At 35.8% G+C, this 13614-nt stretch overlaps 1 protein-coding gene across 1 annotated transcript in view; it reads left to right on the top strand.

The window, feature by feature from the left end:
• Window positions 1–13614, top strand: part of ADGRV1 (adhesion G protein-coupled receptor V1) — a 577115-nt gene that overhangs the window by 152527 nt on the left and 410974 nt on the right. Inside the window, exons 40-48 of the mRNA XM_082836315.1 lie at window positions 1829–1907; window positions 2012–2150; window positions 2796–2937; window positions 3963–4225; window positions 6344–6519; window positions 7329–7453; window positions 10123–10280; window positions 10371–10517; window positions 10851–10958. Of these exons, the coding sequence (XP_082692441.1) occupies window positions 1829–1907; window positions 2012–2150; window positions 2796–2937; window positions 3963–4225; window positions 6344–6519; window positions 7329–7453; window positions 10123–10280; window positions 10371–10517; window positions 10851–10958 (1337 nt within the window). The remainder of the gene's footprint in view (window positions 1–1828; window positions 1908–2011; window positions 2151–2795; window positions 2938–3962; window positions 4226–6343; window positions 6520–7328; window positions 7454–10122; window positions 10281–10370; window positions 10518–10850; window positions 10959–13614) is intronic.

Below are 13614 nucleotides of genomic sequence, written 5' to 3'. Positions count from 1 at the left end.
ATGTTAGCATACGGTATTTGTTTTTCTCTTTCTGACTTACTTCACTCTGTATGACAGTCTCTAGGCCCATCCACCTCACTAAAAATAACTCAATTTTGTTTCTTTTTAAGGCTGAGTAATATTCCATTGTATATATGTGCCACATCTTCTTTAACTGATAGGGTTTTGATATTAGTCTGCAAGCAATTGATTTATTATGATCTCTGTGTAGTCAAACCTCTCTGCTAATGATAATCTGTATTTGCAGCCACTCCCCAGTGCTAGCATCACTGCCTCAGCTCCGCCTCGGATCATCAGGCATTAGATTCTCACAAGGAGCGCACAACCTATATCCCTCGCACGCGCAGTTTATAGTAGGGCTTGCGCTCCTATGAGAATCTAATGCCACTGCTCATCTGACAGGAGGCGGAGCTCAGGCGGTAATGCGAGCGATGGTGAGCGGCTGTAAATACAGATGAAGCTTCACTCGCTTACCTGCCTGCCGCTCACCTCCTGCTATGTGGCCTGGTTCCTAACAGGCCACGGACTGCTACTAGTCTGTGGCCTGGGGGTTGGGGACCCCTGGGTTAGAAGGTGCTCTGGGCAGAGGGATAATTAGTCTGAGTTAAAGGGGGAGAAGCATGGCCCAGAGCAGGGGCCTGAGGAATGGGAGTTCCTCACTCACTTCTGAGGCTCAGTATGACAACTTTGAAAATAGCAAAAGGGAATAATCAGTTTTTAACATATTATTATATTATTACTTGGAAAGTTTCCATTTTTATGCAAAAGAAATATATGATTCCAACAACTAGGCTGTTTACATCAAGCAATTATTACAAGTTAATTATTGTTCACACTAAGAAAACTGACAGAGTACATCATATTTCCTTACACTCAGAGGTAATTTGAATAGTTTAACTTTTGATAAGTGCTTTCTAATGCTCCTGTTTCAAGTGCTTTGTATATTAGTACCATTATTCCTTATGTTTGCCCATTTTATAGATGGGGGAGCTGAGCTAAGTGCCATGCCGAGGTCAAACAGCTAGGAACTGGTGGGGCTGGGCTTGTGCTCTGTAGCTTCTAGCTTGATGGGCACAAATCCTGATTTTATATTCTTTCTTCAACATTGTTGATCCCTTCACTCAGAGAGAATTCCACTTTCCTTACCCATTCTTCACCCAGACAGCTGTCATACATATCCGAGAGTAAGGTGGACCTTCTGAAATTTAAAAGATAAAGGATGAACATATTAAAGAACAGAATAAAACAGTAACAGGGTTAGTTACTATTTCAAGATTGAATAATGGATATTGGTAACATACTGAGCTTGGTGGACAGAATACAGAATAAAAAGGGATAAGAGAAATCTACTTTAAGCTTAGTCTTTATTCCACCTAACCTTCCCCCATCTTTCCTACCTTCTCAACTTCTGTTTGTATCCCTGTATCTCTCTGTCTTATTTTCACACCTGTATTTTTCTCTGCAGCACGTCCTGCCTTTCTCTTCCCATTTTTTCCCTCCTCTTTCTACTCCTTGCAACTATCCCCATTTTCCTTTCCTCTTGAAATGGATTAAAATAATAGAAATTAACCGTAACTTCAGTTGCTTATTTTATACTGTTCTCAGTTGATTAGATTTCTGTAAGTCAGTGGTTCTTGTTAGCAGAAGTTTCCTCATTCACATGTTATTAAGTATTTATGTCTTATTTTCTTAAACATCTTTTGAGTAATGTTGGCAATACCTCTATGTTAGGAATTATATAATACCAAAGGTCTTTAAATTCTATATCAACGAATTCTCTTTTTAACTACTTACATTTATTTAAAGGTATGTTTCTGTGCTTTTTCAGATTCAGAGGGCTTGACTGCACAAATTATTATTGATGCCAATGACGGTGCTCGAGGCATGATTGAGTGGCAACAGAGCAGGTAAACCGAAGCCTGCGTAAGAGCCCTTTTCTGAGTTTCAGATTCTCTACTATCTACTGAATAAAAGCTTATAAGGAAAAATGAATGTATTCTTTTTATTATAGATTTGAAGTAAACGAAACCCAAAGAAGTTTAACATTGGTAGCCCAGAGGAGCAAAGGGACTCTTGGCCACGTTTCCTTGTTTGTGTATGCCCAGAATTTGGAAGCACAGCTGGGGCTGGATTACGTCTTTACCGCAATGGTGAACTCATTGAGAATTATAGTGATTTAGGCCCTGTAAATAAGTTAATCTTGAAATAATAAACTACTGTATATTCCATAGCAAATTAGGGCAGAAGATTTCCACATGGTGGAATAGCTCTCTTCACTATTTTGGTAAATTGTATAAATTAAACTTTCAGTACTGTTTTGAAGATTCTTCTGTATTTTACTTCATTCATTATTTTATTGTAATATTTGATACCCACTTCTTATTAATTTACTACCTTATTGCAGTATTTGATACTGGAGAACACACATTATTGTGTTACACAATTTATATCATTAGATGACCTTTCCAGAGTGTTTCTTAACGCTTCTTGAAAATGTTAACTCTTCCATTTCTTTGTTTTACTTTACCGAAACACCTTTAGTGTTTGAAAATGTTTATCTTGTCTCTTCGTGCCTTTTACTGCTTAGTCAAATGTTTCCTTTCTTCCTCCACAACTTCTACTTTTTAAACTTAATATTGTCAGTTTAAATAAAAAGAGATCATGAAAAAGTGAGGGAAAAATCCTGTAAATAGGTTAGTTCACATTCAAAAGTATATTGTATTTATTTCCAAACATTTAAAAAAAACTCAGAGTGTATTTAAATATAATACTGCTACTTTTACTTTTTTGACCAGATTCTTCATTTTGCTAATGGAGAAAGGTATAAACATGTTGACATCATGATTCTTGATGATGACATTCCGGAAGGAGATGAAGCATTTCAGCTGATTTTAACAAATCCTTCTCCTGGACTGGAGCTGGGGGAAAATATAATAGGTAGTTGATGATTTCTTATACACAGCTCCTTTTCACCCCTTCACTCCTGAGTGAGCCACAGGCTATGGGTGATGCACTGACACCATCCGCCGCAGTCACACATTAGCATTTTACAATTTTTTTCATGTAGGTCTTACTTTTTTACTTTGATTGCTAGGTATTGTTGCTATTATGAACGAGGTCCGTTTTTATTATATTTTTAAATGGTTATACCTGATATATAGAGGTATTACAATAATCTTTTTGAATGCATGCTCCAAAGCAGACTTCCTAGCTTTGAGTACCAGTACTGCCACATCCTAACTTGTGAATTTCCACAGATTGCCTGTCTGTGCTTCAATCATCAGTTCTTAAAATGAGAATGATAATATAATCAACCCCATAGGGTTATTGTGAGAATTAAATGAGTTAATAATATAGGTTAAGCAACTTGTAAGATCTCAGTAGTATTAGTTGTTGTTTCGGCTATTATTATTAACATTATTAGTAGTGGTGGTAGAAAATAGAAAGCTCTTGATTTCTGAATGTTACTCACCTTATATTTTAAACTCTTATAATAGTTCTAATAATGTTTTTCTCTAGTCTTTTCTAAGAAGACAATCATGATGTCTAGAAAATAGTGACAGTCTTGGCAATTCCTTTCCATTGCTTTTATACCTGTTACCGGCTTGTTAGCTCCAGGACGATGCTGAATAGTAGCAGTGATGACAGGTGTCATTGTCTTGTTCTGTTTTTAGTGGCAACCCTTCTAATGTTTCAACATTAAGCTTAATACTTTCTATTGGCTTCTGAGACATATCACTTCATCAGGTTGAGGAAGCTGTCTTTTATTTCAAGTTTACTGAGTGTTTTTATTTATATCATGAGTGAATGTGGAATTTCATTAGATGCCTTTTAAAATTTCTCTTGTTTTTAAGATGATCTAGAAAAGAGTTGGCCTGGTTTACAATGAAACATGCACATGCTTCTCACTACTTACAACCCATTCTATTTTCATTTATTGTTTTAATATTTTTATTTGACAGCCTTAATCACTGTCCTTGCTAATGATGATGGCCCTGGAGTTCTAGCATTTAACAACAGTGAGCACTTTTTCCTACGAGAACCGACAGCTCTCTACATCCAGGAGAGTGTGGCAGTGTTGTACATTGTTCGGGAACCTGGACAGGGACTGTTCGGAACTGTGACAGTTCAGTTCATTGTGACAGAAGTGAATTCTTCAATGGAGTCGAAAGATCTGACTCCTTCCAAAGGCTATATTGTTTTAGAAGAAGGTGTTCGTTTCAAGGTACAGGATGAACCTTTACTGAGAATGAATGATTAATAGTTACAAAATAATTTTCTCTTGGAGGAACACCCTAGATCCTAGAAAGAAAAAAAAAAATCCAGGGGCTTCCCTGGTGGCGCAGTGGTTGAGGGTCCGCCTGCTGATGCAGGGGACACAGGTTCGTGACCCGGTCCAGGAGGATCCCACGTGCCGTGGAGCGGCTGGGCCCGTGAGCCGTGGCCGCTGAGCCTTTGCGTCCGGAGCCTGTGCTCCGCAACGGGAGAGGCCACAACAGTGAGAGGCCTGAGTACCAGGGGAAAAAAAAAAAAAAAAAAAAAAAAAAAAAATCCAGCTAAGGTGATAGGTAAAGGCGTGATTAGATTACCACGTGAAAGTGCTCTAGTGCTGTATTGTCTACATAGAGTGCAACCGGAGAAATTTGTTCCATTAATAGAGTAGTGGAATGCGCAAATAATAAAGAAAATATGCATATTGCTGTTTTAAATGTTAAGTATATTTAAATGGCATACTTCACTTTATATTGTCTATAAATCATAAACTAAAAGAAGCTCCAAGCAATTCATTGCAGTCATTAAGCCATAGCCAGTCATTCTTTTGCCACATTTTCATTAAACAAAATACAACTGCTTCCTTCAGACTGCTTATTTGAGGAGCAAATATCCTATGTAAACAGGAATAGCTTATTGGGGGAAAAATGCTGGATTTGGGATTAATCATAAATGTGAACTATACTTGTAGAAGTTTACCTTCTGAAACTTCAATTTCTATATATTAGTAACTTTTTGTTCCTACTACTAAATTTTATTTTTAAGACACAGTTTAAGTTTAAAATAACTAATTGTATTAGCTTAAGATATTTTTTAAGCTAGCTATATGAAGTATAATTCTAAAATAATATACTTTAAACTATTTTATCTAAAAACAGTCCACCTAATTATTAATTTTATTTATGATCAGTTTGTATAAACTTCAATACATTTTTGAATTCATATTCATTTGCATGTCTACTTTTTTCATGTTTCTGGAAATTTAAAACCTTTAATTGATTTATTCAAGGATGCTTACATCTTGATATAGATAAAAAGAATTCAAATTTGAAGTATTTTATGAACTTGCTATTTTTTTACATTCACATGCCTTTTTAAAAAAGTTTTAAATTTTATTTCATTTAATTTTTTGTATATTTTAAATTTATTATATTTCTATTGTGTTTTATTCTTAAAAGACTGTTTTTCAAAGTGCGTTTAAAGACCTTTCAGTTCATTAGGCAAATTAAATTTTAGAGCAAATTGGATTAAATCGATTTTTCTCTCACCCACATAATTATCTTTTTCTCCACATGTTTTTATTCTGAGGTATAAACAGTAAAATATAAAAGTCTTAAGTGTATGGCTCAGTGACTTTAAAAATATGTATATACCAGTGTAACAACCACTTGGATTAGTATATTAAACATTAAACAAACCATCACACAGAAGTTTCCTTCTTGTCCCTTACCCTCCCCAGAGGAAAGTGCTTTCTGGTTTCTGTCACTGAAGACTCATTTGCTAATTCTTGAACTTCTTATAAATAGAACCATACAGTATGTATTCTTTTTATGTCTGACTTCTTTTGGTCAATATCATTTTTGGTTGCACACATGAGTAGTTGGTTCTTTTTTTATTGCTCAGTAGCATTTCATTGAATAGACCATTGTTTGTTTATCCATTCTTCTGTTGATAAACATGTGAGTTGTTTCTGATTTGTGCCTGCTGTGTCTATAACTGCTTTTTAAGAGTGAATTCTAGGCTAGAAAGAGACAATGCAGTTACATAGCCAGGGCAGGATAAAGAAGTAGCAAAAATGAAGATCTAAATTTAATTTTTTAATCTCAGTGATGTTTTCAAATGCCATAGATTTTATTTTTAGACATTTCAGTTAGACTGTGTCACAGTGTTGATAATCTTGAAAGTTGTAACTTGAAACAGTTGTAACTATTACTTTATGAGGATCAGTATTAAAGTAAAAAAGAGGTACTGTTTTCCAAAAATACTATTTTGTTGTCATAAATGTTTAGCAAATTACTCTGTATGTGTGTTGCTGAATTCTAGTAACTTTATCTTTTGATTGTGTTTTCAGGCCCTACACATATCAGCCATTTTGGACACGGAACCAGAGATGGATGAGCATTTTGTCTGTACCTTGTTTAATCCGACTGGAGGTGCTAGACTAGGGGCCCGTGTTCAAACCCTGATAACAGTTTTGCAAAACCAGGCCCCTTTGGGGCTATTCAGTATCTCTGCAGTTGCAAATAGGTATAATTTATTCGTAAGGAAATTGTCACTTCTGAAGCTAAGTAGGAAGTAACTTTTGACGTAAAGAAAATGCAGAAGAAAACTGATCTCTGACTCTCGTAATGGGGACTTTTAAAATGAGCTCTAGCAGATAGATCGAGAGAGGCCATATGCCCTCTCATAACAGGGAGCATCAAAAACCTAATCATGTGCTGTGCAATGGTGTCATTAGAATTCTTATTTTCTCAGAATCCACACTTTCAGGTAAAAGCACTATTTTGTGTTTTCAGTAATAATAAAAAGCAAGAAATAGTTTAACTTATATTTAGCTGCTCAAACCAAATGAATGACTCTTCAAACATATATTAAAATGATTTTAGTTAAAAAATTCCCTCTGGAAATTGACAAATATTTGTTTTTTTTATATCTTAGAAATATTCTAATAGATCTAGTTTTATTAATATGTCAAGAATTTCCTGATTCATTTTTTCTCTGTAAAATGTTTTTAGTTTATGTGAGAAGAAACTTAATAATGACAAAGCTTTATTTATTTTAGAATATGTAGGGTGAAGTTACTGAAGTTACTGACCCTCAGTATTTTCTTACTATCATAAGTATAAGATAATAGTGCTTTTTAAATGTCTTCATAAATGAATATTTTTGAGCTCTAGAGTCTAGCCTTTCTCCTGTATAAAATTTGTGGATGGATGTCACCTTGACTTGCGTAAATTTAAAAGTGTATTAAATATATACTAGCAATGTGATGTAGGTATTTAACGTGTAGAAATTACATGCTTTTTCTGCTTTCTGCAACTGTTTGTTTCTTTTAGAGCCACCTCTATAGACACTGAAGAAGCCAACAGGACTGTATATTTAAATGTGTCACGTACTAATGGCATTGATTTAGCTGTGAGTGTGGAGTGGGAGACAGTTTCTGAAACAGCCTTTGGCATGAGTACGTTTAGTTTCTTATAAAAACAAAATTCTATAACCAAGAAAGATTGCATGTATAAGATTTACATTTTCCCCCATGAATTGTATCTTACAGATCTGTTGAAAATGGAGAACAGATATCTAATTCTTTTACTGCATTCACAGATATTTATTGAATGCCTGTCCTGTGACAGGCATGGTACTGAACTCATGGAACTTAGAATTTAGGGGGAGACAGAAATAAATAAGTAAAAATCAATGTGTAGTTTGAGTATAATGAATGTTTTAAAGGTGAAATTCTAAGTGTTGTGAGAACATCAAGGAATGCCTCCGAGGGGAATCATTGTTTGAACTAAGACTTAATGATGAGTAGGGATTATGCAAAGACTTGAGTTGGAGGAACATAGAAGAGAAAGCGGGAAGCTATCAAGGCAGAAGTCAAGAGCGTATAAGTGAAGAACTGAAGAGTGGGCCCTGGGTTTAGAAATAAGGGGGAGTGCTGAGTTTGGAGAGCTAGATAAGACTAGATCATTCAAGAACTTGAAGAATATATCACGTACATTAGTCTTTATCTTAGGGTTATGGAAAGTCTCTGAGTGGTCTAGGCATGAGGGAGGGTTCCCATGTATAGATGTGGGGTGGTCTGATCACATTTGCACTTTGAAGGTATCATTCTTGGTGCCAGGTAAAGAATGGATTGGCACAGGAGAAATTAGAGGATGAAGGGAGACAAACAAAAGGGCAACAGATAATGGTAGCTTGGACTGGGTGATGGACTGGATGTGAAGAAGGTACCTGAGATGACTCTTACGTTTCTAGTTTCTGCAGTTGGATGGAGATTCATGCCGTTCGGTAAGAAAGGGAGTGCCTAATGGAAACAAGGTGTTACTTTGGTGAGGGGAGTAAAATATTTGAATTTGAGTTAACTTTTTGGAAGGTATTTCTCTAGACTCAAAAGAAGATCTCTGCTGGAGAGATAAATTTGGGAACCTTTAGCAGGCATATTGTTTTTAAAGTCATGGAAGTTGACGTAAAAACCTGGAAAGCGAGGATGAAGATAGAGAGGGAAGAGGACTCAGACTGAGTCAAATTGAATGACCAGGGAGAGGAGAAGGGGACTTCAGAGACCTGGTGAGAAACCCACGGGAATGCAGGATTGCAGGCAGCAGTGAAAGAGCGTTTTAAAAAGAAAGGAGTGGTAAATCGTGTCAGTTGCTGATGAGAAGTCCAGTAAGATGAGAACTGAAAAAATACTCATTGTCATTAGCAATGTAGAAGACATAAAATCACAAGAGCTATTTGTATAGAGGGATGTGGACCGAATAACATTTTGAGTGGAAGTGAGAGAATGCAGGCCTCAAATATGTACAACTAGTTCAAGAAGTTTGGCTGAGAAGGGTAGGATCTAGTAAGAGTAGTGATGGGGTGTAGGAGTCAGGGGTTTTGTTTATTTGTGTAGTTTGAAGAGACCTAAGCATGTGTAAATGCTGATGGAAAAGGCCTGGTAAGTAGAGAAGGACTGAATATTTAGAAGAGAAGGGATAATTAATAGTGGGACAATGGCCTGGAAGCCAGGAAGAGATGGGATCTGAAAAAGAAAGATTATGGTTTCTAATTCAGAGTTATCTCATTATAGTTTGGGCTCTGCACGTGTTTTGTGGACGTGCTTGTGGGAGTATGTGTTGGAGGTTCTTAAATGTCAGCAAGCATTGTTTATTCTTCATTCACCATCTTCTGGAATTACGGTAGGGCAGGATTTGACCATGTGGTCAACTTCAGTGCAAAACGTTCAGACTCGTAATGCAAAAGCTGTAGTGTGCCTTTAAAAGGTGGCAAAGCAGGAATCTAAAATATTGGATTTCTAGGAAAGGATATCACCAATGGATAGTACATAAAAGACACTGACATTATGACTTCATCAACTGGTAATCTAAAAATGATCAGTAATTTACAAGGAGCCTAGGTTTCAACTTTGACATTTGTTCTTGGTGCATCATGTTCACACCATTAACTAAAGTTTAAAAAGAACTAACTTTCTATGGGAAACTGTCATGATAATAGGACACACAAGGTGTTTTAAAGGTATTCTTCATTAAGCAGGAATTTTTTGTTTCTGTCTTTGTTTAGTTGTAGCACAGAATTTTAGGACATGTACCTGTTATAGCAGGCTGATAAAACTTGATAGCTACTTGTAGTAGGTGAATCTGTTTTGGCATTCTTAAAATATACAACATGTAAAGTTAGACATCATTGGATGGGGATAGCTTCAAATTAATAGTGTAAGTTTTAAAAACCTATCATTTAGCATGTTTCCATAAAAGGTGTTTATTATTTCTAAATTTCTGTTATATTTTCATCATCTTTATGAAAGCTGATAAAAATCATACTGAACATATTTCCTTTTAAAGTATAAATTCAGTATTTATTTATAAATATACCCTGGAAAAGTCTTTGTGGCTTTAGAGCACAGTGTTAACAATTTTTCTTGCCTTTGGGTATTGATATTTTTAGTTACTATCTATTTTGATGTTCTCTAGTTTGTCTCTTCTCTGTCTTTCTCATACACATACACTTACCATGGAAGCATTTTCACTTCTAGTAACAAACTCACTAGTTTCACTATTTAAACAATAAACAGAATAAAGTTTGGAGAGGATTTTACAGAAGCAAATCACGATTTATGTTTTTCAGGGGGAATGGATGTTAAGTTTTCTATACTTCAAAGTTTTTTGGATGCATCGGCTTCTGGCTGGTGTTTCTTTACTTTGGAAGATTCAGTATATGGTATAATGTTAAGAAAATTGTCTTCTACTGTTTACCGATGGCAAGGGATTTTTGTTCCACTTGAGGTAAACATCACTTATTTTATGGTACACAAACTATAATGTACATATAAATTTTGGATGCCCCGTGAATTACTGTTATTCCTTGTTTCCTAGGATTTACATATAGAAAATCCTAAAACTTGTGAGGCCTTTAATATGGGTCTTTCCCCCTACATTGTGATTACTCATGAAGAAAGAAATGAAGAAAAGCCTTCTGTTAACAGTGTGTATACATTCACATCTGGATTCAAATTATTCCTGGTAAAAAAACACTTCACTTTTTTTTGTAGATTGCTTTATTTAAAAGAAAAATCAGATTCTTGAGATTGAGCTAAATAGAAGATAGTGTATGTTCTATGTTAATGTGATAAGGGGTTTTTGGCAAATTGATACACATTTTAGCAAGGTGTCTTAATCCAGGGATATTTTGGTCTTTCTTGAAATGACATCTGGATATGCATACCTGGGGATCAGAATGATTTTTCAAGTTTTGAACTTCAAATATTTACTCAGACTATTAAATGTAATTCAGAGCTTTTCTTAGTTAAATTTTCCTTTAAATTTTTAATTCTCACTGTTCTGTCTTCCTTGCAGGTACAAACAATCACTATTTCAGAAAGTTCTCAAGTAAGATATTTTACTTCAGACAGTCAAGATTATGTAATTGTTGCAAGTCAAAGTGATGATTCTGCATTAACTCAGGTTTGATTCTTTTAAAATGAATTTTTTTAATGCCATAATTGAAACACATCAAAGATGTAGTCTGTAGGTTTAGTATAAAAGAAAACCATAATTTGATTATGGTAATGTAGTAAAAAGAATATAGATATTGATTAGTCATAGTTAATTTTTAAATGATAGAATTTTGAATATTATATTGTCTTCAAGAACCAGAGCAAGTATAATAATAAGCATGAACATTTAATTACATTTTAATTGCATTGGAAAACTTGGAGAAAAATCACACAACTGGATAGATGGTATCACTAAAAATTCATGATTAACATTGCCAGATGGACACACAACGTCACTCCAGAAATCCCGTATTTCTCTAGTAAACTATATCACAGTGTCTTAATAATATTTATTTGATAATTTTCGTCACTCCTCAGATTCCCATACCTGCTTCTCATCTCTTCACTTTCAGCTCATGACTTTGTTGAAGTGAAAGCTACCAGAAAGATTACTCATCTTCCCAACAGCAAATTCAGAAACTGTCTTGAAAACCAGTCTTATTCCTGCCTCCTGTTACAATGGCAGAAGTGTTTCTTCTATAAAAGACAGGCGCCTAACATAGGCTCCCCTCTTGCCTTCATAAGGGTCAGTTATTCCCTCTAGTGCCACCGTAACTAGCATCTCTCTCTCTCTGTAGGATTATTACAGTCAGCATAAATGCAGGATTTCCAAACTTAAAAAGTGATTTCTCTTCTGATCTTATCCCCCTTTTCTTCCTGCTTCATTTCTTTTATCCCCTCTATACTGATACCTTGAAAGAATTTTCTGCTTGCTTTGCAAACTTCTTCATGGTCACCAGTGACAGCTGGGTTGCAAATACAGTGGGTGTTTTTTTCTGTCATTATTTTGCATTGCTTCCCATCTGCGCTTGACAGTCACCTCATCCTCAAATTTAAACCATCTCTTCTCTTGATTTTTGAACTACCACACAGATTTTCATTCTTTCTTTCTGTGTCTCCTTCTCAGTCTCCAATGCCACTTCCTTCTCCCTTTTCTGAACTTAGATATCTTGAAGTTTTTCAGGTTTAGTTTTGGTTCACATTTCTTTTTTCTTTCTCTTCACTCACTCTGAGTACTTTTATCAGTCCTATGGCTTTAAATATCAACTATAGGCTGTCTTCCAAATTTGTCAGTAGTCTTTCCTGTGTACTCTAGATTTTGTGTCTAACTGCCTGTTGGCATGTACACATAAATATGTTCTAGGTATCTAAGATTTAACCTATCTCAAATTAAACTGTAGATTTTCTCTATGAAACTTGTTTCAAGTGTTTGCTTTCATCTCGGGAAATAGTAACCTCATAAATGCAGTTGCTTGAGATAGAGTGCTGGGTTGTATCTTTTTAAAAAAATATTTATTTATTTATTTATGTTTGGCTGCGTTGAGTCTTTGTTGCTGCGCGCGGGCTTTCTCTAGTTGAGGTGAGCCGGGGCTACTCTTTGTTGCGGTACACGGGCTTCTCATTGCAGTGGCTTCTCTTGTTGCGGAGCACAGGCTATGGGCATGCAGGCATCAGTAGTTGCAGCACGCGCACTCAGTAGTTGTGGCTCGTGGGCTCTAGGGCACAGGCTCAGTAGTTGCAGCGCACGGGCTTAGTTGCTCCACGGCATGTGGGATCTTCCCGGACTAGGGATCGAACCCATGTCCCCTGTATTGGCAGGAGGATTCTTAACCACTGTGCCACCAGGGAAGTCCATAACTTTCTTGATTTCTGCTGATTATTCATTCCCATCTAATTTATTATTAAGTGTTTTTGATTATATCTCCTGATACTATTTTGAGTACAGATGTTTCTTTCCATCTCTGCTTCTTCTTCCCTAATCTAGGTCCCCATCACTTCTCACCGTGCTAGTAGAATAGTCTCCTAGCTGGTCTCCAAAATTCTCTGATCTCCTCAGATCCATGTTTCAAGTAGCTGGAGTAGTCTTTTAAAAATATTAATTCATGTTGCTCCTCGTTTTGAAATTATTCAATGATTTCCAATTATGTTTGGAATAACTTCTAAATTATTTAATATGGACTGTAAATAGGATAACCATATGTCCTTATTTGCCCACCACAGTGCTGGGTTGTGCCTGTTGTCCTACAATGATTAAGACTGTCTCTTTCACTCTCTAAAGCATCCCTGTGTTAAATTATATGGGCACCTTAACAAAAGGTACCTCTCCAGTATTATCTTCATTCCCCCAGTGCTGTCAGCTGCATTCTAGCTGCACCAGTCTTCATTCAGGTTATGACAAACTTTTTCTGCATTAGAAACTTCGTCATGTCATTCTTTCTAATTTTATTTCCTAGGACATTCATAATTCTCTGTCATACCTTCCTAATTGTTGAATACTTGTCTCAGTTTAGTAGTCATACATTTATTTAATGATTGATGGGTTTATTGTTTGCCTTTCCCTAGTAGTTAATAAGATCGATAAAGGAAGAAGTGATTCTGTCCCTTACTTCTTGCATAATGCTTGGCTTATATAAGATTCCCAGTTTTTACTGAATAAATATAATTCTTTGTGAAATTGACCGGATGGCGTAAGAAATTAGGTAGATTCAGGGTTTTCTTTCAGTTTAAAATACGTGAACACTCACCTGAAACCTTGTATGCAGTGCCATCTTCAGGACTAAAAA

This window comes from Leucopleurus acutus (assembly GCF_964270905.1).
Source record: "Leucopleurus acutus genome assembly, chromosome: 3".
Taxonomy (NCBI): Eukaryota; Metazoa; Chordata; class Mammalia; order Artiodactyla; family Delphinidae; genus Leucopleurus; species Leucopleurus acutus.
Note: the sequence above shows the minus strand (reverse complement) of the source record. Positions and strands in the feature narration are given on the sequence as shown.